At 50.8% G+C, this 26,803-nt stretch overlaps 2 protein-coding genes and 2 long non-coding RNA genes across 6 annotated transcripts in view; 3 read left to right on the forward strand and 1 right to left on the reverse strand.

Moving 5' to 3' along the window:
• Positions 1-1,482: 1,482 nt before the first annotated feature.
• On the forward strand, positions 1,483-3,917 carry LOC137475993 (uncharacterized). Its single transcript, XR_011000178.1, has 2 exons — positions 1,483-2,179; positions 3,883-3,917. It is a non-coding gene; the product is annotated as an uncharacterized lncRNA (long non-coding RNA).
• A 1,857-nt stretch (positions 3,918-5,774) lies between these two features.
• TNNI2 (troponin I2, fast skeletal type) lies at positions 5,775-7,729 on the forward strand. Its single transcript, XM_068193944.1, has 5 exons — positions 5,775-5,930; positions 6,219-6,347; positions 6,744-6,833; positions 6,966-7,142; positions 7,455-7,729. Exons 1-5 carry the CDS (start codon positions 5,829-5,831, stop codon positions 7,551-7,553), a joined length of 597 nt encoding a protein of 198 aa, XP_068050045.1. The 5' UTR covers positions 5,775-5,828; the 3' UTR covers positions 7,554-7,729.
• Positions 7,730-8,398: 669 nt separating this feature from the next.
• Positions 8,399-26,803, forward strand: part of LSP1 (lymphocyte specific protein 1) — a 48,403-nt gene continuing 29,998 nt past the window's right edge. Inside the window, exon 1 of one of the 2 annotated variants that reach the window (XM_068193942.1) lies at positions 8,399-8,553. In XM_068193942.1, the coding sequence (XP_068050043.1) occupies positions 8,474-8,553 (80 nt within the window). In that variant the 5' untranslated portion in view covers positions 8,399-8,473. Of the gene's footprint in view, positions 8,554-20,193; positions 20,361-26,803 lie in introns of those variants that run through there. The other variant, XM_068193943.1, reaches the window with a different exon arrangement.
• Positions 19,429-21,262, reverse strand: LOC137475995 (uncharacterized). 2 transcript variants are annotated; one of them, XR_011000181.1, is made up of 3 exons: positions 21,180-21,262; positions 20,676-20,758; positions 19,429-19,864 (listed from the first exon to the last, which is right to left on the reverse strand). It is a non-coding gene; the product is annotated as an uncharacterized lncRNA (long non-coding RNA). The 2 variants fall into 2 exon arrangements; XR_011000180.1 differs by lacking the exon at positions 21,180-21,262 and having other exon boundaries at positions 20,676-20,794.

The following is a 26,803-nucleotide window of genomic DNA, read 5'->3' on the forward strand; positions in this document are numbered from 1 at the left end:
AGTGCTCTGGGAATGGTGGCCCACACCCATGGTGCATTTCTCTAGTTCAGGTGGGGGGAAATGAGGGAAAGGAACAAGGTCAGATGGTCCATAGGAAAGTACCCAAGTATGAACAGTGCATCCATTCCTAGTCCCTACCTAATTACCTCACTAATACCTAATATTCAGAGCCAAACTCCTCTTTGAAGGATGTGCCTGGAGCTTCATTATGCCTTCACTGAGGTTTTTTTTGCAAGAAACTTGTTCTCTCATCACTCAAATATTTAAATAATTCCTTTGGAAACTTCTGTCTTTCCTGATGTTAACGATGGCTTCTAGCTTTGACACGGATTTGTTTTTCCATTCTTTCTTCTCTTCACTGGGTTTCTTCCTCATGTCATTTAAGTCTGGTGCTTCTTTCTTTTTCTGGGAGAGCTGCCTTACAGCTTAAGCCCTGTGCAAGGCAGCTCCATGGAAAGCCTTCTGCAGACTTGGAGACTCGACCTACTGCTCATGTTATTACCACACCTCACCATCCACTCCTCCTGTATCCTACAAACACTTCTGTTGGTCAATATTTTGGTCATGGGACTTCTTTCTTTGAACTTCATTCTTCCACTATATCAGGCCAACACTTTCCTATCACAAGGTGATAACCACACCCTTGAAATTCTGAGCAGATCTCTCTTGCTGTGCTGCATGCCTGGACTCCAGGAGCTCCAGGATGCCTTCCTCACACAGAGCTGAAGGAAGCTCCCTGCCTGTGGGGAATTTTGAATGGACAACTCCCCCAGTTCTGATTCCTCCACCAAGAGCTGAGCGGCTCTCTGGAGGCCTGATGGGCCAGCAGAGGCCAGAATGCGTAGCTGCAGCATTTCAAAGGGACATATCCCAAGTGGGATATGTGGGTCCAGGCGCACCCAGCCTTGCCCACGCTAGGGGTTTCTCCCTCCTCCACCTGCTACCATGGCAAACCCCGCGAAACACCAGCCCATAGCAAGGCCTTGCTTGTCCTTCAGCAGCACCTGCAGCACCACTTGTGTGGTGCTGAGCATGGTGAAACAGGAAGCCTGCAGCAAGGGATTTGCCACTATCTATATAATGTTTGGGAGGCATCTGCAAAATATTGTCAGGGCCATGTCTGAATCAGCCTAAAAAGCCCTGGCTGGTAGAGGAGGGGGAGCCTGGCCTGGGGGAGGAGAGCAGGAGCTGTTTGGGTCCCTGTCTCCATGGGATCCCCTACACACACACTCTACATGTGCTGTGACAAGGGCTGGGGAATATTTCCAGCCACATTTCCACCTGCTTCTCCTTCAGATCCATGGAGATATGGGTCTGGGTCATCCCACAAAGGGGATTACCCTTCTTGCTGTCAGTGTGGGGCTGCTCCCCCAGGCTCCACTGCCTATGCCCAGCCCCTAGCTGGATTTGAGTCTTGAGGCCGGCTGCAGCAGATCCACAGCTTGTTAAAAAAAAAAAACAAACTCTGAGTTGTGTTGAAATATTTCACACAGGGAAGAGCTACAAGTATTTACTGTGTGAGGGAAATAATTGAGGTTATAAAAGCATGTTAGTGCTGGATGGCTTTTTATTATTAAGGGATTTCTCTCGCATATGCTGTCAGCAGTGGATATTTGGGGTGCAAACTCTTTCCTCCCTTCCTGAAGGGCAGAGTTGCTCCCAAGCCCTTGAAGGCAAATTGAGTCATGCCCTTGTCCATGGAAAAGCCACTTTGTGTATCCAAGGGGAAAGGGGAAATTTTAATTAGAGGCCTTGCAGATGGATGGCTGTGTGCAAGGAGCCTGGGCTCCCCAGAGATTTGAAGCCATATCTATTTTGAATGGTTAATGACAGGAGAAGGGAGAGGAGGGCTCCCTACTTGGCACTTCTGAGGAAAAACACCTCCCCAGCTCCTCTGGATCCCACGGGTAGAAGATGTTCTCCTCCTCCCCACCCCTCCTTCCCTGGGGGCTGCCCTCTCCCGTTCTCCTGCCGCCCTGGCCTGCCCCAGCCAAGGGAGGTGCACAGCGGACTCTTGCACATCATTGGTCTGAGAAGGTCTCCATGCCCTTAAAGAGAAGGTGGATTTTGTGCTGAGCCACCCGAGAAGCCCTTTTATACCTCCTTACTCAGCCAGCTGCCTGCGGCTCGTCTGTCCATCCTGTCCAGCCAGCACGACTCTGATTTTCTCCAGACTTGGGTGAGCCTTTTTGCATATCTCTCCTAATGACGCAGCTTGCTCTTAGGGAGTGATGGGGGAGCAGATTTACTTACCTGAGTATGAAGGAGATAAATACCAGGTGGGGGTGGCCTGCTGGGAGAAACAGGGGTTCGAATAACACTTTCTCCATCCTTTGCTTATTGGAGAGGGTCTGTGCATTGGAAAGGTTCACTCTGTCTCTTCCAATGAGCTTTTCTCTTTCTGATTTCATGCTTTCCCCTGCCTTGGCTGGTTCTGCTCTCAGCTTGAGTGGCGATGGCAAGTGGAGCCTAAGGTTGACCTCCGCAGGGCCATAGGATTCCGGACCCTTGCCTGCGGTGACTCGGCCGCGCTCCCTACATACACCCCTTCCTCCAGCTCCCTACCCGGCCCCTGCCGTGCCTTCCTGCCCAAAAACACCCTCGGACAGGCACCGACATCCAAATTTATGGCGTCCTCCCCGCAGAACAGGTGATTCGAAGCCCACGTCGCGGGCAGCGAGCTGCAGCCCGGCGTTGTCCCCTCGGCTCCGCGGCGTCGCTGCGGCCGGAGCGGGAGCGCGTGTGCGGGGCAGGGATGTCAGGGCAAATAGCCCGCGTTCCTCGGCCTCGGCTGCAGCTCCGCCACCTGCGGCGGCTGCGCTCCGCATCGCCGCCGCCTCCCTGAGTCACGGGGCTGGCACCGGGGAAAGGCCGCCGTCCCAGGAGACAGCTGCAGCTCCTTCTGCAGCTCCCTGGCCATTTTTAGAAGCACTTTCCTCCCCCCGCCTCTCCTCTCTGAAGTAATGTGATGGGCCCGCACATTTTCCAGGATAAAGTTTCCTTGGCCCTGCGAGCTGTGCCTCCTGCCTCGGGCATGAGCCCCCATTAACACTTCCCCTCCTGACAGAGCCTCCCAGCTCTGCAGACGGCTGCCTTGTCTGCTCTGCAAAAGACAGGCTTAGGAGATGCAAGTAGATATTGCTCTGACAGAAAAGTAAAATTCTATTTTTGTGGAAATCATTTACAGCAAAGCAAAAGTGCTCTTCCATCTCTTCCCTAATACGCTGTGTTGTATGTGTAAAATTTCCACTTAAAGCAAATGCAAGGGATTGCCTGGGGATTTTTTTTGTGCTTGTATCAACTCAACCACAACTTCCAGCTGTGCTGAGGCTGCTGCAACAGGCTCCCCTATCCCACAGAAGGAGTGCATACACTGGCAGCAGCATCCTCTGAAATCCTTCCTTGTCACCGGGGGTCATTGCTGACCCTTTGCAGGCTTTGGGATATTTCTTTTTTATGAAGTGAAGTAAGGGTGAATGGCAAAGTGAAGCAGCAAACTGAAAATACTTTTTGCCTTTTCTTCCTTCATTGAATAAAATGGTTTTGTGGGGGTCAGACAAGAAACATATCTGCAGGAATCACTGTCACAAATCTCTCTTTTTCTGTCTCAACCCCATGTAGTCTTTTCCAGAAGTCCCTTGATACTGTGGTTTGTGTTGCTATGAAGGAGATGTTTGCCTCTTGTCTACAAACTGCAGCCTAGTTCCCTATATGATGAAAAATTGGTGAAGTTGGGAAATAAGAACAGACCTGTTCCTCTTTTTATTTTCTAGAGGAGTCTTGCTTTGTTTTTAAATCCACAAAAAAGTGAGTTTAAAACCCACAAAAAAGTTACCACAAATATGAATAGTTGTAAACTTTTTCTCTTGGTTTTCATTTCAGGCTCACAACCATCTAAACCAAGATGTCTGAGTAAGTTCCCATTTTTCTGTCTCTAATATAGTGTTGGCATTTAAAAACTTTTGTTCACCACCAACTTTTATGCTTGTTAAGATTCTTCTGCTTGTTTCCAGTTAGGATGCTAACTAACTGCCTTTTTTTTCCTCTTTCCCCTTTCTCTTCCTTCCTTTCCTCTTTCTCTTCTCTCCCTTTCTTCCTTCCTTTGTCCATCTGCTTTTCCTGAACAGTGAAGAGGTAAGTGTGTTTTGCTGGGGTTTTTCCTTTAGCAATGCTTACGGCAGCAGTCCTGGCTTCACTGTTCCTCCCTAGGAAAATCAGCTGCTGGGGAAGGGGAGAGGGGGGAAGAATGGCTCATGGTTATTTTCTTGCTGACTCCTCCTGGTAAACACATGAAGGAGAAGAAAAATCCCTCTTGAAAGATTTTTTTTTGTCCCCTGGCATGGAGTTAGATGCTTTTTTCCCTCCATTCCTGCTTCCCCAGCCGGCCACGAGATGGTGCTGGGAAGGCAGTGGTCCAGAGCTGCCTCTCCTCCATCATCCATCCACCATCCCGCCCTTGGCCTAGCATCCTCTCCTCCTTCCCCACATCTAGCCCTTCATTTTCTACCCACTGAGCACTGACAAATCCCTTCCCAAAGGCAACACAAGGAAACCTGGATCCAGGGGAGCGTGAGCAGGGTGGAGATTGCATTCTTAGCAAGTTTTCCCTGGCTTCTGGCAAAGCCAGGTGGGGCTGGGGGTGTCTGGAGGAATGCAGGGGAGGGTGTGGGAGGATGTTCGTGGCTTTGTCTCTCCACATTTCCTCTTAGCAAATTGCTCCGTCCTTCATTTCTGCTTGGCATCTCCCTATATGTCTGCAACACCACAAGCTCCAGCTTGTTCTCACTGAGAGAAAAGAGGATGTCAAGGACACATAGAAATGCCACAAAATGGTGCTGATAACCAACATGTTCTTTTACTCCCCACCAAACTCAGACCTCCCAGAAAAGGCTGGGAGGACACTCTTTGCTAGCACCAGTTTTTAGATGGAGAATAAGCCCTGGACTAGCAATCCTCAAGGGATCTGATTGTCTAATGGTTAATAGTGTGCTGCATCTCTGAGCTGGGTGCCTTTTTTCTGCAGAGCCCTCCAGCCCTGTCAGGAGGGCCTTGGCACCATTTACATATGTGAGACATGTCAGGTTTTGTTGCATTTCACTCTGCACATCCTTATTCACTTCCTCCTCTCCGCAGCACAGACCCACACCCAAGTGTTGCTTTCTACTCCCCGCCCCTCAGCATATCAGAAGTGTTTCCCCTGGGCCAGCCCAACTCAGCCGTGCCCTGTCTTCTAGATGAAATGCTCAGGAAACAGCTGAAATGCAGAAGTTGTGGTTTTTTGTAAGTAGGAGTCCTGTTGCTGCTGGTCCAGCATGACAAAGACAGAAGGGCAGCCTGTGGTCGGGTCTGTCCTCCAGCTGTGATGAACTCCTGCTTCAGCATCACTTGTGTTGGGTCTTTCCAGCTCCAAGAAATTACACAGCCTTCATGTTTTCACCTGCCTGGCTGTCCTTGTCACCACAGTGTCAGAAGGACACGTGCCCTGGCCTGCTCAGAAAGACATCCCACAGCTCCTGAGTGCCCAGGGACATGGGGTCATTAGCTTGAGCACAGTGTAAAACACATCTGAGTGAAGAGGAAATCAGAGAAAAGGCTAAAAGTCACAAGAAGCCAAGTTTGAAGCCATATTTTATATATATATTTTCAAGTTCATTACCCTTGTTATCTTTTCCTCAGGGACTTTGTAGGTTTTGGCAAAGCTGGGTTCAGCAGGGAGCCTCTTCCTTGAGTGCTGCTGGTTTGGGGACAAACTGTGTGTCACGATGGAGCAATCTCCCTGGCAGGGTTGCAGGTCCTTGGCGGACTGTGGCATTGCATGGGGAAGGGCAATGGAAAGGGAATGGGCACCTGATGACCTTCTTTTCTCTTGTCTTTTCTTCCACTTGCAGAAAAAGAGGAGGGCAGCCACTGCCCGTCGGCAGCACCTGAAGGTACGTGGCACTGCTGTGGCTGTGGGATGTGTGTCCCAACCTTCCCATCTCCCATCCCAAGCCAGCCAGCTCTCAGCACTCTCCCTACTAGAAGAGGCCACGATGCACAGCATAGATCTCCCACTCCACTCCTTACTGGGTCTCTATCTTGTCCCTTGCTTGGAAATGGTGGTATTTATGGGAACTCCTGAGGCTGCCTCTCCATCAGGACTCCCACTCCCCTGATGACCCCCCTAACCTCCTTCCTTGCTTTCATCCCACACTGACGCTTCTCCTGCTGCCTTCCAGAGTGCTATGCTCCAGCTTGCTGTCACTGAAATAGAAAAAGAAGCAGCTGCTAAAGAAGTGGAGAAGCAAAACTACCTGGCAGAACATTGCCCTCCTCTGTCACTCCCAGGATCCATGCAGGAACTTCAGGTACAGGCTTCTTTAACCCTTTTAGTGCTGAAGCAGAAAATATTTGACTCCATCAGTCAGCCTGGTGGATCTAGATTGGCCTTCCCATCTTGACTTTCTCCTCACCTGTGTTTCCCTGGAGCCAGATGAACATGCAGCTGGCTTGAGAGGCAGGTGGGGTCTTTCTCCAAAAAAAAAAGGGGTCTGGCTGACAGGAAAGATGTGTTTTAAATGATGTGTTGAGGCAGCATTTGTGTGCAGCCAGTAGCATGGAGATCAGGAGCTGTCTGACAAGCCCCCCTTCATCTCAATCCCATCTAGCCTTCTGGACTGAGGGCTTTCAGAGCCAGAGTGTTCAAGAGAGAGGAATCATGTGTGGGTCCTAGCAGTCAACATCCCTCTTTGCTTTCTTCCCAGGAGCTGTGCAAAAAGCTTCATGCCAAGATAGAGTCAGTGGATGAAGAGAGGTATGACACAGAGGTGAAGCTACAGAAGACTACAAAGGAGGTGAGTTTCCTCTGGAGCCATCCTTCAGGGGAGTCTGCAGCCCATTCCCCATGCCTCCATGCACTGCTTGGGTCCATCTCATTAAACCATGCCCCCCTCTCTCTCCACGTCCCCTCATTTCATCCCCCCCAGCTGGAAGACTTGAGCCAGAAACTCTTTGACCTGCGTGGCAAGTTCAAGCGGCCGCCGCTGCGCAGGGTGCGGATGTCGGCTGACGCCATGCTGCGGGCCCTGCTGGGCTCCAAGCACAAGGTCTGCATGGACCTCCGAGCCAACCTGAAGCAAGTGAAGAAGGAGGACACTGAGAAGGTATCCTTCCCTCTCTCTTTTTCCTCCTAACAGGATTTGCCCCCACCCTTGAGGGCTCACACCTCCCTGTAAGATAGACAGGGTTGAGAATGACTCTTTCTCCATACTGTTCTTCTTCCTGCTAAGTATTTCCTTCTCTGGCACCCATGATGTTGAAACAGGAGGGTGCAGTTTAAAAATATGTATAGCATGGGTGGAACTGGATTCCTCTAGCTGACATGGGGGTTTCCATGGGTGGACTGGCCTGGGGCCTGGGCCGGGTGGGTTCTTACCACAGCGCCATTCACACCAACGCAACCATCCCTCCCCCAGGAGAAAGATCTCCGTGATGTCGGTGACTGGAGGAAGAACATTGAGGAGAAGTCCGGCATGGAGGGCAGAAAGAAGATGTTTGAGGCTGGCGAGTCCTAAGCACCTGCATCTCCACAGCTGTCCTCCTCTCCCCACTGTCCCCGCTGCCCCGCCGGGCTCAGGGGCGCTGACTGGGTGCCATTTCTCTCTAGTTTTGTGAAGAGCTGCATCATGGCAGCAGTAATGTAAATAAAGCTTTGGTGGGAGAGGTGGGTGTTGCCTGCCTGCCTGGCCAGCCCCGACTCATGCCATGGTGCCAGCAGGGACTGCCTCATTGTGGCAGTCCTGGTGGGGATGGGGAGGCTTTGGCAGGGGCTGTGCTGAGGAGATGGGGGATCTCTCTGCTGTTGGTCCCTATCCAAAGCTGCAGATGCTCATGCCCTTCCCCAGTGGTGAAGAGACAAAGAGAGAACAATGCAAGCCCCAGGAGGCGTTGCAGAACCTCAACCCATGATGGCATCAGCAGGAAGCTGTGGGGAAGAGCTGAGAAGGAGGGAGAGGGGTGGCATCTGCAGGGCAGAAGCAGACCCTTTGGCTCCAGTGGGATTTGAGAGGTGCGAGGTCGGGAGAACCTTGGCAGCACCTGCAGCAGCACCCTGGGACTGGTACAGTGTAGGGTGCTGTGGTTTAGAGATGATGGCTGTCACCAGAGTGGCATGGGGGGCTAGGGGGGCAGTGGGCCACTCCTTTCCCTGCCATGGTGGGGATGTCTATGCTGCCCACTTTTCTTTTGGGTTAGGCCAGGACTTCCAAATTTTTAGCTGCTGACAAGTAAAATCTTAAATCTGTCTCAGTGGCTTTTAAAAGAAAACAAAACAAACCCCAAAATTCACCTTCCTTCTGCCTTCTCCCATCCCCCCAAGCCCTCAGCCTATGAAGTTTCCGGCACAGCTCACTTCTGCTGAGCACAGGAAAAGCGAAACAGCAGCACCCTGGTGCTGGAGTTGTCTGTGGGGCTGCTCTGCCAACCAGGGGAGAAGATGTCAGACTCGGAGGGGTGCCAGGAGGGTGCAGAAGGAGTGAGCCAAGTGGGAGATGAATCCCCTGAGGAGAACGAGAGGTGAGGCTTGGGGACACCACAGCTGCCTTCCAGTCCCAGGATACTGGGAAGCTGGGAAGCTGGTGGGGCACGGAGGGAAAGGAGGATGTGCAGCCACAATAGTGATGACCCATGAGGCTGGAATAGATCAGATGTTCCATCAGGCTTTTGACAAGCTTCTCCAGCTAGGATGAGACTTAGATTTCCTAAAGGTCTCAACCCCTTTGAATTTCAAAGCCCTTGGGAAGGGGTTGATCAAGTGGGAACCCCAGCTCCAGAAGCAGGAAAGCTCAAGGGAAGAGAGCTCAAGTGAGAGGTCTGGTGGCCTGGTGCTGCTCTGTAGCTGAAATCAGCCCCATCTCTAAGACCTCTCTAATGTGGAGATCAGCTGCCTTCTCTCCTTTCTGAGCACATCTGATTTCATTGCTGCATCCCCTATGTCACCAGACGAATTAACCTGGCAATGTTTCAGGCTGGCTGCTGTAAAATTATCTATCTCCCTGTGCCTCTGCTCTGCTTTACTGCTTTATCAGCAGAGACTGTAAAATTTGGGGTCTCTTCACTTGAATACAAACAGCTTTCCATGAGGGCTAAAAGAAGACAGATCAGTATCAGAGACAACATCTGTCTGTGGTGGAGTCAGATAGATAAGCTTGGCCAAAGTGCATCACCCAGAAGTACTCAGATTTGGACTGGATTCAGGCTGAGCATCCAGGGAGCTTAGAAGGTTGCCTGATTTTTCACCTCCAGCTTCAAAGCTCGCATTAGCATTTCTCCCCAAGGCTTCTGAGAGCTGGCACAGCTAATGTTGATGGGAAAAAACCCCCTTGAGTGACAATGAGAGGAGAAAGGTGTGTCATCTTCTGTCATCAGTGGTTGCAGTAAGTGCTTCGGCTGACACCTGACAGCAATTAGCCTCGGCTGAAGATTTGACTGGGAGCTTCAAAAGGTGCTGAAAGTCTCTGTACATGACTTGCTCCTGAAACAAAGGGGAAGCCTTGGCTGCTGGGGGAGCACAGGGGTTTCCTCAACACCGGGATCGATGTGATTCCCAGCATTGTTCCTGCCTGGCTGTGCCTCTGCCGCAGGCTCAGCTCACCTTGCAGCAGCAAGGAGCAGGTGCTGTGCATTGCCCAAGGCAAGCCAACCTTCCTGCTCCCCTCTTGCTTCAGTGAGTGCAGGAACTTTGGTGCATGCAGGGCCACTGGTGGGGTCTGCTGGTGGGGCTGGGTTGGCTTGTTCCCTTTTCTGTTTCCTGCTGGAGTTTCAGCTAAATAAAAGGCTACTTGGAGGAGTCTGTTCTGTAGCAGGCAGACCCTTACAGCCTTGTTTAAAAAGAGTGTGAACACTGACAGCAGGGTGGCACATCCTTTCCTCTCTAGCTGTGTTTCAGAATCTTAATGAAACATGAAAATTTATGCCAAAAATAGTGAGCAGAAATTACTTCCTCTGTTTCAAAAAGATGAATAATTACTTTCCCTTACAATTTCTATAATAGTTTCATGTGCAGCTCTAAACTTATCTTGCTTTTCCTTGTACAGTTTAAACACTTGCTAGACTCTGGTGATTTCCACTCCCAAAATGGAGGAAGGAAGTGTTTATTTGCTGTTTGGGTCTACCTTTTCTCACCCTGTGGCTAGCTTATCTCCCTGATCTCCTCTCCTTGATGAAAAAGCTCTTTTCAATCTGACCCATGTATGGATGGAGGCAGGCCAAAGCTCTAAGGACAGCCTAAAGCATGATGGATGTCAGAGCAACCAATCTTGTGATGGAGCTGCCAGGAAAGTAAATCCCAAGGCTCCTGGGTGTAATGCATAGTGGGAGATATCAGGAGAAAAATATTGGTGCTGTGTTTCTGTAGACAATGAACCTTGTCTATTTAACTGTGCCCAGTGTATATAGGAGCATGCGTTAGAAAAGGTTCTAGAAATATTAATTTGAACACAGCCTACTCTGTTTCCTCATACAAATTGGGACATACTGGCAAAGTCCTGCTGATGCAGGTGTAACACTGCTTAAACCAGACCTGTGTTATGCTCTCTCCCATGAACTGGAATTGCTATGTGGGAAACTGCTGTGATTTGAGCCTTCCCAAATAAGCGAGAAGCTGGGGGGAGCTCTGGGGAGGTGGCTGCTTGGGCTGTCCTGCCTTGATGGGGAGAGGTTGGGAGCCCAGTATGTACAGGATCTGTTACTCACAGCTCTCTGTAAAGCTCTGGAGGCTTCAGGTAACTCCTGCCCTTAGTTCCTACAGCCATGGCCAGGCATGTCCCTTGGGCTGTGCTCTGCAGGATATCTGCACCTGGGAGGCAGATTGGCTTTGGATTTTCCCAAATTCCCCTGTCTCCGTCCTCCTGGGGCTTCCCTCCCCATGAGCTGCAGGGCAGGCAGCCCATGTATGGTCACTGCCTGGGGAGAGGCTCTGCTGTGCCAGCAAGCCCCAGGCTTTTCCTTGCCACTTCCATCCCCAGCTGTCTTGAATTCTCCAGATCCTTAGAGGATCCTTAGAGGAGTCTCAAGGGTCTTTGCTGAAATGACTGCTGTTGCTAAATATACCCATGGTTGGAAGGAAGTTGTTTGGGAAAACTGATACTTGAAGAGTTTTTGGACCCCTCAGTGCACCAGATTCCTTGGGGGTAGAATGGAGGGAGGGCTGATCCCTGCTCCGGAGTAACTGGTCACAGTTAGACCCAGCTGGGCTCATTAAAGTGGAAAAATAGTAGGGAAATTAACAGGGGAGGACCAGATGGATTATTTAATGAAGCTGGGTTATACTTCTGGTTTCCAAATTGGATATAGGTGGTCTGGCAGTGGCATTAGGGATAGAGAACTGTCTCTAATTATAGGAGGTATCAGGTGCCTTCACTGTCCTTTTCTCCTTGAGGAAAAAAAAAATAAATTAAGCCTGGCTTGCCTTGCTTTGCCTCCAGGCTTATTTTGCTCTGTAAAGCTATGGGTTTGGAGGAGTGTGTGTTAAAGCAGGGGATTGCCCAGCAGCCTTCATTTGAATTGCACTTTCTTTTTAAAACATAGAAGACTCTCTCCTCACTGAAAGGCTGGCTTTTTAAAAACTCTTGGTGTGAAATCTGGCTCTGAAGTTTGTGGGAATCCTTTGCCCCTGGATTTTGTAAGGTGAACTTACTTCAGAGGGTTTAGGGCTTTTCCCCAAATCTGAAAACCCTGTGATAACTGGAAGGGCTGGCTGTGCAGCAGGGAAGTGCTTAACCTTGGTATGCCCTGGGGATCCTGGGCCCCTCTGCTCTGACCTTCACTGACCTTGCTAATCCAGCCCTGACTGATGCTCTGCCTGCATCCCCCTTTGCATCTGTCACCCCTGTGACCCACATGCCCAACTGTGGGGTCTGCCTGGGGGCTGAGCTGACTCCTTGCTGCCCTGGTGCTCTCTTCAGAGCAGGGCTTGCTCCCAGCTAGGCACTCATCCAGCCTGGCTGCTGCCTCTGTCAGGACATTGACTCACATCTGGACAGACCACCTAGCCAGGAGGTGCTCCGAGACCTCCTCAGTGTCATGTTTTTGTTGGGAACAGCTTTTTATTTGAGGGGGGTGGGAATCCTGACCCAAATAAAGTTGTTGCTCAGGTTCCAGGAAGGATTGGTATGGCCACCAGGCTCCTGAGAGTGTAATCTGGCTCTGACTGACTGCAAACCTGCAGTGGTTCTCAGAGGGAACATCACAAGGATTTATGCTCTCACTTCATCCTCTACATGCTGCTCTCCTGGCACAGTCCAGCTTTGCAAACCTGCCTGGGAGGGACGGTGCCTGCTCACGTGGAACAGGTGAGGGAGGGCTCTGCTCCCCTAGCTTGCACAGCAGCTTGGACCTCCTGTAGCTGCAGTTCCTGTTCTCTTAATGAGTCCAGTAAACTCCTCATCAGGCTGAGTCTTTGGCATCCTCTGAAGCCAAGTGCACGGGGAATGGATCTTCATGGTGTGGTTCTGTTCTAAAGCCTTTCATGAGGAGATGTACATCAGTGAAAAGACACAGGGGTGTATGATAGGGGCTCAGGCCTCTTTACCCAGGTCGTGTTCTGGATCATACCCATCTGGTATGGGTAAAAAAATATGTCCTAGAAGGTGCTGCACATTCTGGGAAAGCAGCTGTCCTGCATGACATGAAGTTGGTATGATCAGTACTAGAGGAGCACCCACAGTGCCCAGCCAAGGTCAGGGTGTCACCATGGTGGGTGTTCTGTGGCTATGCCCATGGCTACTGCCTCAGGGATAGAGGACAGGTTTTCTCTACTGCAAGGCCAGACAGCTGAGGTTGAGATGTTCAGGATGCCCTGACTGTAGAACTTGCCCACTGTGGGTTTGGTGCCCAGAAGAGGCGGTTTCCTATTGAACCTCTGTGACATCTGCCAGGCCTTGGCAGCTGTCTTAGGTAACCCAAGGCATCCCACACTTGACACCTGTGCTTAGGCACCTGGATCGCTCCCAGAATCAGCTGGGAAGCACAGGCCACTAGTGAGATTTGAGCCCATCTCTCCTGAGGCTGGGCCAGGTGTCTCTCAGTCCTCAGCCTGTCCACATGTTCCACAGAGGCCCAGTCACGAGTGGGTTAACCAGCCCCACTTGGAGCCCATGTATGTCTTCCTTGCCAGTGCATCCATCCTAACACACACCAGATGTGTGAGGCAGCCTTTGAATTGTCTTAATCCCAGGTTTTGGCACTCAGAGTTGTCTTTCTCATGGGCAGTTCTCCAGTGCCTTTCTGGGGGCTCTACTCCTGCAGCCCCCATCCCCTGCAGGAGAACTTGCAGCATGGCAGGACAAAATATCTTCTGTTATTTGCTACTTTAAGCAAGTCCCCCTGGGATGGGCTGCTGGGGCTGGCAGCAGAGCTCTATATTCAGTCTTACATAGGGGTGTCAAACCCAGGAACTACTTGGGTTCAGCCTGTCTCACATGAGCAGTGGTGGTGCCCAGCAGCCTGGTGCATCTGGTAACTGTCCAAGAAATACATGGATAAAGAGGAAGATACACGAGCAAACCCAGCTGGATTTATTAATGAATGGAAATGACAGTCAGAGGGCTTCTACTGGCTTAATTGGTGACTTCCATCCAGTGGTCTGAAAGCTTGGGGCAATCTACAAGCAATTGATCTGAGAAGTGCAAGACTCAAATTCGCTGGAGCTCAGTTTATTTGGATTTCTCTTGCTATTGCACAGACATGTAGGCCCAAATGCTTTTGCCACTGTATGTCAGCACCATCCTTCTGCCTGCCATAGAGAAAGCTCTGCCAGTTTGCCTCAGCTGGAGGTCTTTGGTTCTTTTGCTGACTTGCCCATTTTGAAAACAGGTTTTTTTTTGTTAGGGATTCATTCTGCATTACCTAGGAAGCCTCTCTCCCAGCTCTAGGTATCTGTTGCTTGCTGCAGCTGACTAGACAGTTTATGCAGCAACTTTTATCAAGTCCTTGCCAGATAGCTTGGAAAATATGATCTCTTCCTCTGTGCTTGTGCATGCTTGTGCTTTTCTGCTGCAGAAGCAGTTTCCAGTGCAAGCTTGCTTTGGAGCCATTAGCATTGACAAACTCTGAATTATTGACAGACCCCAAACAATCACGGCTGCCAGCTATTTAGGAGGGGCAGAGTTCTCTCCCAATAAAATTGATGACAATAATAATTTCCTTTTGAAATAAGTGCCTCCTTGCAGTTGTCACATAGTTTCCCATAAGAGGAGCTGACAGCATTGTGCCCAAGCTGAGCTGTCTTGAAGAGCAGACTACTGTGATACTCAGGCTGTGCACCCCTGCTCTGGTGGGACCTCTTCCTGGGGGTGGCATTTGTCTCTTCTGCTGCTTCTGCATTCCAGTTGCCATCTTCCTGCATAGAGCATTAGCTGCCCTTTGTGCAGAAAGGCTCCTCTCAGCTTTTCTTTGGGCCTCACTTTTGAGCATTAATGACTATTCCCCCTCGATGGAGCCATGTGTCTTCAAGCTTTCTGAATACATGACGATGCTTTTGTGAGCCCTTTCAAAACAGCTCCTGTCTTTTGCCCAGCTCAATGAGGGAAGCATGGGTGGATATGGGCAAGGTGATATTAGATGCCTTTCCTTGGGACAAGGAGTAACTTGAAGTGAGGGATGCAGGAACTGTCCGATGGTGCTTGGGACTTCCTTCTTATCCATGTAGTCTCCCCTGACCCGAGCTGGAGTGACAGCCTGGCAGCGTAAAGCGGAGATTAATGGTTGCTAAAACTGCTTGTGATGCACAACACGGTGCTGCATCAGAGCCTGGAGCCAGCTGCAGATGAGCTAATACGTTTATATTGGGCAGAAGCTGTGTTTTACTTCTTGAAAGCTATGTGGTCAGCTGAGCAGCACGGCTTGACACAGGGCTGCACTTGTGCACTCGTGAACTCACCTCCAGGCCCATCCACTAAATATGCTGCACGGCTTTGGGCGATGCTTAAATGTGTCACACAGATGCCACCTGGTGAAGAAAGGTGGTGCCTCCGTTACTGGTAGTGCACCTCTTATACCCAGCATGGGAGATATCTGAAGATGCCTTCAGCTGCCCAGTGTCCATCTAATCCACCTAGTCAAAGCAAAGACCGCTCCATTTATTTTAAATAGACGTTCAAAATTCAAATTCATTCAGCAGAGACTCATGACGAAGCAATGTGATGCTATAAAAAGGCTTTTTTCCTATAGTGTCTGCTGGGGGAAGACAATCTCTTGGCAGCAGCTGCCTGTATCTTATCCATCCTGGCTGGAGTCCTTTGTCCTGCTTCTTGGCCTTGTGGTAGACAAGCATCCTTAAGAGATGGAGCCTGCCTCCTCGGGGCCAATAGTTCTCCTCTTGTCCTGTAATGACCCTCCTTTGTGGGATGGGAGTGTCTTATCTGCAACCATTGTTTTGTCTTCCTGTCTCTTTCTCAATGGCTTTGTTGATTTAACATAATATATAGATAGCAGTGCACAGTATCAGTAATGCTGCTGGCTCGACATGCTGGACCAGCTGCACTCCTCCAGGGCTTGGCTGAGTCACTTGGCCTTGGCCCTGGTCTGGGAAACCTGCATGGTGGCTCACCGCAGTGGCTCAGGTGGTCTCTTGCTGTTTGCCCAGCCCTTGGTGCAACAGGAGCCCAGATCTCCTTTAACTGTGCTGGGCTGCTCTGGTAATGCTTCTCTCCTTCCCCTGCTTTTTAAATCCATCCTTTGTCCTTGTGTGTATCACCCCTGGGGCAAAAGCATCTTCTCTTACAAGGCTTGTAAACGTGCACCTTCCCCTCTCACTGATAAATGAAGCAAACTTCAGGATGAAACCTAGTGATTTTAGGTTTATGGATGTACCCCTTAAGTTAAGTTCCCCAGGGAGTGTCTGTTTTCCATTCTGTGTGAGGGTGAGAGGTGGTGGTGGGGTAGAGGAAGAAGTATGCTCCTTCTAGATCCAGCTTCTGATTCCCTTTAATTTCTGCCTCTTTGGATATCAGAGGAAGAAAGTCATCACTGATCCCATGCCAAATATTTCAGACTTAGTATGACACAGTGTTTGTTGGCTGTTTAGACCCACAATTATACATGTTTTTCATGGTGCTCCTCTGAGCATATCGGCCTGGCAACAACTCTGAGCCAACAGAGTTGGCTCCCACCTACAGCACCCCCTCCCTGAACACCCATGGGGTCGTGCATTGCCTTGGGAATTTCCTCTCCTCACTCATGCCAAGACAGAGGAAGGCTTGCTGGGGAGCATCACTGGGACTGGACTCCTTGCCCTGCACCCTGAGCTAATTGCAGAGGTGGGGTGCCCTGCCCTCCTGGCAGCACACTTTGGTGCTTGTAAAGAGCTGTTCTGGTGGGAAGGAGACAATGTGCTGCTTTTGGCTGCTAGTCCTCTGTCTCCTCAGGATTAACTCTTGTTTACCTGTCTTGGTCTCTGTATTTGGCTGCCTGAAAGTGAGTGCTGGCAGAGTAAGGTGGACTGAGTTAAGTGGGAATTCAGGGTGAAGGTGAGGTGAACAAACCCTACCCCGCAGGCCAGTGTGTAAACCACACCATCTGTGCAGCTGAGGTACCAATGTACCAGCCCCTGTTCCCTGAACTGGGGCTCCTGGGGAGCTGGGCAAATGCTGATGCCAGCCAGGCTGCTTTCAAAGTGGTGGATGCACATGCCTGGTGAGGAGAGGCTGCTGGGAGGTCAGGATAGGGGGAGAGGTTTGGGATGGTAGAGGGAAAGATGCATCATTTTAAAGGAAACCAGAGACCCTCCCCCATCTATTCCATTGTCCTAGGGGCTGCTGGTGGATGCACAGGGTCTCCAGCTGAGATAAGGCTCTTAGTCCTTGCTGAAGATGTGAGGCTGTCCCTGTGAGAACATCTTGGGGTGGGATCCCACCACTGGCATGGTGGCATGGACCTCTGAAACCATGCTGGCAGATGGTGGCACTTGTAAAGGACTGGCCCTTGCAGTGACTGTGCTTTGGGGCTTATGCTGACAGTGGCTGACATCCCAGCAGTATTGGACAGAAATGCTTGAGCTGTATGCTCACTAGCAGGGCTAGGGTAATTTTTTTTTCCCCTTGACCATGTGTGAGCCTTCAACTGATTTTGCAACTAGTGCTACATAGCAGAATGATTGTGTAATTAACGGGAACTGGTGCAGCCCTATCTCTCTGGGACTCCAGCCCTCCTTCCCACAGTGATGGAGGCAGACCCGCTCTCTTTGACAGCATTTCACCTTCTCTGCCTTCCCTGCTGCTGGGAAGAGCTTTGGGGAACTCCAGTGCCACACAATGTGCTCCTGGGTGCTCCAGTTCCTTTACTGGGGTGGTGTTTTGCTGCAGAGATTTATGGTGGTTCTCCTAGCTTAAACTGTGCCAAAAAATAACAGATGAATTAATTTTTTTTTTCCTGTGTCCACTGTACTCCTACCCACTTCCTGGTGGGACCAGGGGGTTTGTTTCTGTGAAAGCATCCAAGCAGCTGTGGGACTGATGCTGACCTTACTGTTCCTGGACACATGTTGTGACTCACACTGATGCACGTGGCAGTGAGGGGCAGGACAGGAGAGGGGACCCAAGGTGCCTCTGCACTCTAAGGCAGTGGTGTGGGATTTCTCCTGCACTGCTCTTCCTCTGTGGGCATGTCCTTTGTGCTTTTGAATAGTGGGTTTAAATGCTCCCTGCCCCACAGAGATGGGGATAGTGACTCCGTCCATTCCCTTTCTCGCAAGCTGTGGGTCCTGCCCTGTTCTCTTCCCCCTGTGGTCCTGCAGGACCCTGCTGATGCTGGAGGAAGGATGAGTTTTCTTGTCATATTTAATATTTTTCTCAAAGGTGAAAGCCAGGAGAAGGGCAGGAAGCCTTCTCCAAAGGTTGAGTGGCCCAGCCACCTTGAAAGATTTTTCCAGGCAGAGTTCAGTACCAGGAATTTCTCTCCCTGGGAGCAACACAGAGCTCAGCCTGCTGCCTGTTGCAGTTAAGAGACCCCTTTCCTCACTGACTCACTTCTGGTGTTTCCAAGTTATCTTAGCACCTTAGACCAGCAAGAGCTAATGTCGTGACCTCTCCCCAGTCCTGCATTTCATCATCCAAGCATGGCTTCTGTCAGCCCTGTTCATTGAAAGCCCCATCTCTGAGAGGCAGTCAGTCCTAGAACTGCGGTGGAAGTCTGCCAAGTGCTTTCAAGACAAGGAGCTCATGCTGGCATCCTCTGGGAGTCAAACCCGGTGTGGAGCCAAGGCTCTCTTGCTGGGAGAATTAACAGCTTTTCCTCTGCCCATTTACACAGAGACTTTCGCCTCCCTCAGGTAGCAGCGTCCTGATACCTCCAGGAGGCTCCTGCCTTCTCCCGGTGACAGTGGCTGTATTCCTCCTTGCTCCCCCTCAGCTCCCTGAGGATTGTGTGGCATCTCTGCCTGAATGAAGAATGCTTGCAGTGATTTCATTCAACCCCAGTTGCTGCTGGCCCATGGCTGCAAGATAATCTCTGCCTGAAGGATTGAAGGAGGCTCCTTCAAGTTGCCTCCTTGCCTGGCTTGGACCATGGGAGTCAGTGGCAGGTTTGGGCCCTTTCTCTCCAAAAAGAAAACCCTGTAGGTGCACACTTCATTTCAACTCTGGCCAATTGTGGTGAAGTCAGTAGGAATGCTCACATGCTTAAGCCTAATTACTCCTGCAAACACTTGCAGGGCTGGAACAAGCTCTTTTTTTTTTTAGCAAGAGATCTTTTGTGGTGGATCTCTTGCATCTTCTCACTGAATTTAGAAAGAAAAATATGCAGTGTGATATCATCTGAACAACCCACAGAGTGACGCCAGCATCAATGTCTGCGCTTTGTGGATTTTGTTGTTCATAATCACTTAGGCGATGCTTAGTAAATACCCGCAGGGAAAAAAAACCAAGCTGTTTTGAAATGAAGAGACAGTGGAAGGGAGGGCAGGTACTTCCTTTTTTAAATTGAGATTTCTTGGTGTATTTTATGGGCAACTTCCCTATTTCAGCTTATGAGGTGTCAAGAAACATTTCTGCAGAAGAGATCAAAAGGAAACATGTAAATGAGATGAGAGGGGCTGAAAGCAGAAGGAAGGTGAGGGTCTCAGCAGAGTGGTTCCATCATAACTGCTCCCATTTTGCAGACAGCCAGAGGAATATTCCCACTTAGCTTGGGGAACATGGGCAGGCCATGCCATGAGCACGATAATGTGCAAGTACAAGGCAGGGCTGAAACTTGCTAGGTACAAGTCCAGGCACCTGTTGGTTTGGCATAGTGGAGGTTCTCTTTTCACCCAAAAAGCACATGTGGACCAGGAGATGCAGTTTAGGGAGAAAGACTCTTCTGTTTTTTCCTCCCAAGACCACTCCCATGAGGAGGCAGCATGAAGAACAACCATCTAAATGTGTGGCAGATGGGCATTTTCTTTAGCAGGTGGCAATCTTAGTCCATCATCAAACACTCATGCACTTCTTTTATCTCCTGAAATATCAGTGTTTCATGGAGGCAAGCCAGATTTAGCAAAATTTTTTGCCTCTTGGCCAGTTTGATGGCTGGGAAAACTGAGGCACGGGTGACTTGGTGAGGGGGCAATATTTGAGAGCACAAGCAGGGTGTAGCCTGCCTGAGGCTGCAGCTCTGTGGCTTCCCCCAAAATCTTGCTGCTATCTCCATCCCAGGAGAACGTTTTCCTCTGGTGCGGCATTTCCCAGTGCTAAGCCCCTTTCGTGTTAATCTGACTCTTGGCTCACCTCCGGACGTGCAGGGACTGTTTGGAGGTGACACCTTCATGCAAGACTTCTGCTGTGAATGGAGCGGGAGTGATTTACAGTCCATCGCCTGCAAGTTGCCAGCCTGGATGTCTTCTCCCTAGTTGCTTTGTGTAATCAGAAAAACGGTGGTAAAGGTGGGAAAAAACAGAAGGAGAGAAAAAAAAAAAAAAAAAAGGGCGGGGGAGAGGAGGGGGCTGAGAAGATGAAGGAGGGAGAGAAGAGTTAAAGCCAGGAGAGGATCCCCCTCGCAGGGGAGAGGGGAGCGCCGGGCTTTGTGCTGGGGGGCCGGCCGGTGGCTGCGCCCCCAGAGATTCTCCCGTGACACTTCCACGAGGCAGAGGGGGAGGAGGAGGAGGAGGCAGAGGTGGAGGAGACAAGCCGGGGGTGTGGAGCAGGGGGGGCTAGCAGAAACAAAAGGAAACCAGCTGCAGAACTTCCTGAAGGCGGAGAGGGGGCCGCGGGAGCGCGCAGTGCCGGGCGGCTGCCTGCGGCGCTGGGGAGGGGGCGGCAGCGGGACCCTGCCCGCCGCGGCTTGGCCACCATGACCAGCGCGATCCTGAGGAGGAACTCCAGCAAGCAGGGCCTGCAGAACCTCATCAGGTGAGCGCCCACCTGCCCGCGGGGATCCGCTCCCGGCTCCCGCTGGATGTGCCCGCGCCGAGGGGCGCGGTGGGGGACGCCGCGGGGGAAAGGGAGTGTGTTTCAGACCGACCGTCTTCGTGTCCCTTTAAATCGGCGGAATTTCGTCCTTACCCCGGTTTTCCAGCAGACCCCATGCATTGGAAGGAAGGATAATAGATAACCCTCCCTCTCCTCCCCTAAAGCTGTATGAGAAAAGCAGATTTGAACTTACTGATGGCTTTTCCAGGAGCTCCCAACTGAAATAACTGAGCACAACTGTACTGTGACACTCACCTGAGCCGCTGGTTTCCCCTCTCCCTGCAAGGGATGTCTCAGTACGTGGCTTTTTGTGTCTCCTGAGTGCTGAACGCTTCTGCCTAGAAAAAGGATTTTTCTTTTCTCCCTACAGGAACTGTACGTTGTGCACGCTGTGATGCGCGTTTTTAATTCAGAGATCAGTAAAGGGCTGGATCCTCCCAGGGCTGCAAGCTGACACTGCTCTTTTTTCGATTTAATTGATCACAATAGTGCTTTGAACCTTTCTCTCAGAGTATAATTGCCAGGGCAGGGAGGTGGATGGCTCAGTTGGGCTTATTCCCGTTTGTCAGCCGGCGCTGAGCCCGGGAGGACAGCTACATTGTCTGCTGGCTTTGAGATTTCCCTGCCATGCGGTCACTGTGCTCTTCCCTGGGGGCTGGAATTGCTGCTTCCCTCCATGGGTCTCTGGGATCCATCTCTGGATGATGGTGGTGTGCCATGCTGATGGCCCTGACTGGGCTGCAGAGAGGCACTTCTCACCTTTTCATATTTAGTTGAGCAGATGGACGGGTGAGAGGTGGAATTAGGCAGTGCTGGACTCACATTCTGTATCTTGGGTGCCTTTGGCTCCCTTGTGCTCACTGTGACTGCCGGTCTCCAGCTGAGAGGTGAAGGATGTCACGGTGGGGTTTATTTCACCAGGCATTTTCTAGTCAGTTTGGGATCTCCTTGATTGGTAATGCAGCCTCTAAACCTCATCTCTCAATAAGTTTCTTGCCTTGGAAGGTAAATGGGCGCCTACAGCCCATCCAGTCCTTGCCACTTTCTGCCCCTCTGGACCCAGGGAAGTTGGCAGAAAGCTCCCATTGGTTGCACAGGCCCCTGGGTTGGAAAATGGGCAGGAGAAACGGACTCCTCTCGGTTCATCTTTTGTTTGGCCTGTTGGACCCATTCCCTGGTCTCAGCCCAGGGGGACTGAGATCTGAGTTACACGTCCCTGTTTCAGAGCAGGGCTTTGTCAGCAGCTTGTGAGGGGTAGGGAAACCTCTGTGGCTGTGCAGAAGGCAGGGACGAGCTCGGATTTGGGGCCAGCTGGTACTGAGGAGGGACAGGCAAATGAACTGGAGTGGGAATCGCCTGCTTACAGCTGGGTAGCAATTTATTTTGCAGGGTGACAGATGGGGGGGAGCAAGGGGAAGCACATGTGCTTCATGCAGAGAAAAGGGGTGTCCAAAGAACTGTCCTCAGCACAGCCTAAACCAGGGGTGATTTCCTGTCCTGAGTGACATCTCCAAGTTACTCCTGCTTTGGATAAGGGACTTCTGGCATCCCAGAGACTCAAAGGGACTTTTTTACAAGGTGACATGTTTCCTGAGTGGGGTTATTACACTTAACCTGATTGCGGTTTAGCTTTGTGGCTGTGTTTTCCAGTCCTGCTTTACAGATGAGGAGTGGAGTGGGGTGTGGGGGATTTCCATGGTTTGCACACAAAAAGCCTCACTTGTGCTCACAGGATTCAACAGTGGAACAGGCAGGGTCTGCTCCATACACACCATAGCCTATTTTGCAGCTGTATTTTTTTCTCCTGGAGTTCCTGAGATCAGCTGTGGGGCTGGCTCTGCAAGTCCTGCCACCTTGGCTGCAGGAAGGAGCTTCCTTAGTGAATGGCTCGAGGCTCCTGGCTTGAAGATACCTGACTGTCAAGATTGCTGTGCTCTGCTTTTTTGTGTCCCAAGGTGACTGCAACAGAGTGGTTACACTGTGTAGGTCCTGGGCTATTCTGGTGTGCCTGAGTGCTTTGGAGAGCTGGAGCACACAGTGAAAACAGCTGCTCAGAGCCATAACCACGAGCACTGGGGATATCAGTGTGGTGTCCGGATCTACCTGGCTGCTCCTGCTGCAGGGCAACAGCAGGGATAACCAGGAATTACCTTCTCTGAGCATTGCTCAGGTACAGGAGCTGCTTGCCAGCTGTTCAACAGCTGGGTTAAGGGTTCCTGAGCTGAAACCAGTGTCTTGTGGATTTTGGGTTGAAGAGCTGACTTCCAATGCTTTAAGCATCCTGCCTTGTGCTTGATAGAAAACCCCAGCATTTCAGACAAAGGGGACCATGGGTGAAGCATCACCTGAATACCAGTCCCAGGCATCAGATTTGCATGAAATGGCTTTTCCACTGACTGCTGACAGGCTTAGTGCACGCCGTGCTCCCGGAGTGGTTTGGTGTGCTTGGGATCATTAGGACACCTGGAGGCTGAAGCACTGAGCCAGTACTTGCAGAAACATCTTTCACCTCTGCCCAGCCAGGAGGTGGACTGGAAAAATTAACCCTCCTTCTTCCTCAGTGGCTTTGCAGAAGGTGCAGGCAGGGACCTTCCATTGACATGTGAAAAGCTGGAGGCTGAAAAGAGCCCAGGATTAGGCCTTGCAACTGCAGAGCACGAGGGGCTGAGTAATTGCCTGGGAAAGGTATGAGAAGAATGGGCAATTGCAGGGCTATCTACCTTCCCTGCTTTGGCCCGTGTGCCAGGCACTCCCCTTGTCCAGCATAGTTTCTCTATCAGGATATCACTGGGGAAATATTTCTCTCTTTGTAGCAAGCTTACAGCGATGATCCCCCACACGCCCACAAGGCTTTGTATTTTTTTAAAGTCCTCTCCAAACATGAGCCACTCTATCTTGTTATCACGATCTTTCTCCTTATCCTTCTAATGAATTCCTATAAATAAGATAGGGATCCAGCACCTGTCATGTCGATTCATTCAGTTCATTATCTGCTCCTGCTGGAATTTTACTCTCCCTCTATTTATTGAGCCTGAAATGTTTCACAAAAGAATATGGCTGTTTAATTAACCTACAAATCAGCCTCTCTGTAAAGCAGCTGTGCTGCTCCTTGGAACTGGATTTTTGGGCCAGTAGTTGACACTGCTCCCACTGGGTGCTGTGGTGGCTTGCTGCAGTGGTGTCCCCATCACTGGGCTGTGGGTGCCTGGCTGGGACGTGCTGCCCCGGGGTGGAGTGTGTGGGCATATGGATGTGAGTGGAAGCACCGCTGCTCTTGTCTCTTCTATCTGGCATGTAGCTGAATCTGGGGTTCCATTGGGAAGCGAGCTGTGATTTGTTCTTGGGTAGAAAGGACAGTGTTCTTACATGCTACAACACCCCTTTGCTTCCCAGCACATCGGGGACCTGGTCCAGAACAGGGGCTCCAGAGCATGGCTGCTGCACGAGCAACAAATAAACCAGTGTCTCTAATTGTATGTCTTTGCAATGCCATGGAGTTTGAAATACAAATAATCCTGTGGGAAAAGGGGGCTGAATCTTGAGGATGAAAAAGCTCAGGGGAAGAAAACAAGTCAGAAAATTTGATCATGGGATAGAGCTAATTACTTTGTAGGATGGGATTTTGCTTTGTTATCTTCTGTGGAGTCATTAACATGAAGCCACAATGTGAGATCTGAAATGAATCTTGAACAGTGCTGTTTTGGCCTGCTATATGTGATGAGGTGCTTGCCATCTCCAGCACTCATGTCCTGGCACCCATGAGGTGCCTGCAGGGCCCCTTCTTTCTCCCTGCAACATGTTACTGCATTTTCAAGCAATGGTCTTGGTGATGCTTAGCGTTTCTCAGCACTAGGGGTAGCTTTAAAATTCCCTGAACTTGAATTTTGGTGCGTGTTGTGAGTGTAATATTCAGTTTGATCAGGATATAGGGGCTCTGCCCAGCTCTGTGGGATGCCTTCCTTTCTGCCTGCATTTGATGTTTCCTGAAGCTTGGCAGGATGTGTGTCAGCAGGGAAGATGCTACTCCAGTATTTTTGTCTTGACCTCCTGAGTGCTGAGCTGGGAACAAGGAGCTTGAAGCACTTGGGAGGGCTGGATGGTGCTTTGAAGGGGAAGGACATTTTTTGTGGGGTGGGGGAGTGTGTGGTTGATGCCAGGACATGGTCTGGGCACAGTTTGTTGCCTGGGAGATAGCTGCTGCCTCCAGGGGCTATTGCAGCACCACTTTGCTTCAACTCCCTGGCTCCTAGATAGGTGTAGGGAGCAAGGAATTCTTGCTGTGAAGAAGTGGGGCAGCTCTTTAGGGGAAGATGTGGAAACTGAAATGTGTAGGAACGAGCCAGTAGCAGAGCTGTTGTGTGGGAAGAGGAGGGAGGGATACCTGCATGGGGACACCAGGGGACACAGGGCCTTCATCAGTGTGATTCATGCTTTGCAATACTACCTCAATGTGTCATGAGGAGCCAATGGTGCTTCCCTTCTTGAATCTTCCCTATTTTGATGCTTTTATTAGTGGCCTTCATTTTTTTTTATCCCTCTGTGCCCCATAGCTGTGGCCAGGGCAGAACAGATGGGCACCTTTGTGGACCCCACAAACAGAGGGCAGATGGAAAGGGAGGATGAGCAGAGGCTGCTGGCAGGGAGGAGCATCCAGGAGAGCCCTTTGGGCCTGACTGATGGCATGGCTGGGGGATTTCCACATCCCAGGGTGCCTTCTGTGGTGCCAGCTGCTTGCAGAGGGATGCCACCGTAATCTGCAGCCCAGGAGGAACCTGGGGGTTTGCAGCCCAGCTGAGCTGTGGGGCAGGGTGAGGGTAAAGTCTAAGCCAGTGTGTGGTGGGTCAGTTCCTCCCTGGGTGTCTTGTGGGGTGCCCACCCTCAGTTTTCACCCCAAGGATAACAGCTCATCCTTTCTCTCCAGTTGAAGCAGCTCATCTCTTCCCTCTGAGAGCTCTGTGGATCCATTCCCAGATTTTTTCCAGCCCTGGGGTTTGTTTTGTTAGAACTCCACCTACCACTGACCTTTCCCAGAAACCAGTGCATGGGTTTTGTTTGCCTTTAGCCTGGCCTGACTCAGATTTTTTACCTACTCTCAAGCAATTGGATGTTCAGGGCCTGAACTTTGAGCCCATGGAAATTTTGGGAAGCTGTTGTGAGCCTTTGAGCCCATCAGGGCTGCAACCACAGGTTATTGGCATCCTCTGATGGTGTGGAGGACCACCATGTATATCTGAGTGTGGTTCATCTAGAAGGGCACTGGTTGGAGAAGCTGAGGCCTGAGACTTTGCAGCTGGGATAGTGTCTGAAAACTAATTTTCATACACATTCCGTTTTTTTTTTTTTTTATTTGTCTTTCTCCCTGCATTTCCAACTCTTTTGATGGAGCATCAAATAGCATCAGCACTGTTTCTCAGCTCTATGGTGGGCAAAGGGCAACTGGGGCTGCCAAGTGCCCCAGCAAGAAGCTGGGACACAGCTTCCCCATGCCCTCAAACACAGGATTTTGTGATGAGTATTTTGGGGCAGACTCTTTTTTCTCATGAAGACGCTCTGCCCTAGCGCAGCAGGGAGCGAGGGCTTGCTGCTGACTCTGGTTCCTGCTGCAGCACAACTCTCAGCGATGGCCATAAACGAGGAGAGCCTCCACTCTCCCAGGGAGTGGAGCAGCGCGTTCTCACGGCCTCCTGCCAGTGCTCAGACAGCAAACTCCCTCCTGCTGCTGGGGGGACTGCCTCGCCCCCAGGGCTGCAGAGTGAGGGCCAAGCCAGCTGTGCTGTACAAACCACCACGCTGATACGAATCTTGCTCTTAATCCCGGCTTGAAGCAGGGATAAGGCAATTGCTCACCTTTCTAGGCTCAGACTTGTTTTCCAGCAGGAGTGTGTCAAGAAGGATGCTGGCGGACTGTAGCCAAGGCAGGGAGGCTGTGGAGTCTTGCTTCCCTCTTAAGGAGGAGAAAAATAAAGTACAAAAGCTGGGTAAGGCAGTCTGCATCTCATTGGCAAGTCTATTTTCTCCTCTGACATGCTTCTCCCTTGCAAAAACAGAGCCCAGACTTCCTGCCCTGTAGGAAAACCCCTCCAATTCCTTGAACTTTAGGGCTGAGATGGAGAGACCGTGAGAAAGAGCCATGGTTCGAGGTTGTACCCAGCACTGATTTCTCACACCTACTGAATGCAGTGGAGTGCTGGGAGGGCTCAGGCTCCAGCCCTTTCCTCCTCCCTGCCAAATTCCTGGCCGGTGATGTTGATACATGATTGCACCAGCCTTTCTGTGTGCTAGGGACCCACGGTCCTGAGGGTGCAATTCATCATCTTGGAGGCGATTCGTTTGGATTCTGTCTGCCGTGACTAAAATCAATATTAATAAAAAGAAACAGTTGT

The sequence above is a fragment of the Anomalospiza imberbis genome, chromosome 6, assembly GCF_031753505.1.
Source record: "Anomalospiza imberbis isolate Cuckoo-Finch-1a 21T00152 chromosome 6, ASM3175350v1, whole genome shotgun sequence".
Taxonomy (NCBI): Eukaryota; Metazoa; Chordata; class Aves; order Passeriformes; family Viduidae; genus Anomalospiza; species Anomalospiza imberbis.

What these genes read in the sequence shown, in the direction of transcription:
- TNNI2 (XM_068193944.1), top strand. Translation starts at nt 5,829, where the DNA reads ATGGAAAGGGAATGGGCACCTGATGACCTTCTTTTCTCTTGTCTTTTC. An exon ending in CCCGTCGGCAGCACCTGAAG is followed by an intron (nt 5,931 to 6,218) that starts GTACGTGGCACT and finishes GCTGCCTTCCAG; the next exon opens with AGTGCTATGCTCCAGCTTGC. An exon ending in AGAAGGAGGACACTGAGAAG is followed by an intron (nt 7,143 to 7,454) that starts GTATCCTTCCCT and finishes TCCCTCCCCCAG; the next exon opens with GAGAAAGATCTCCGTGATGT.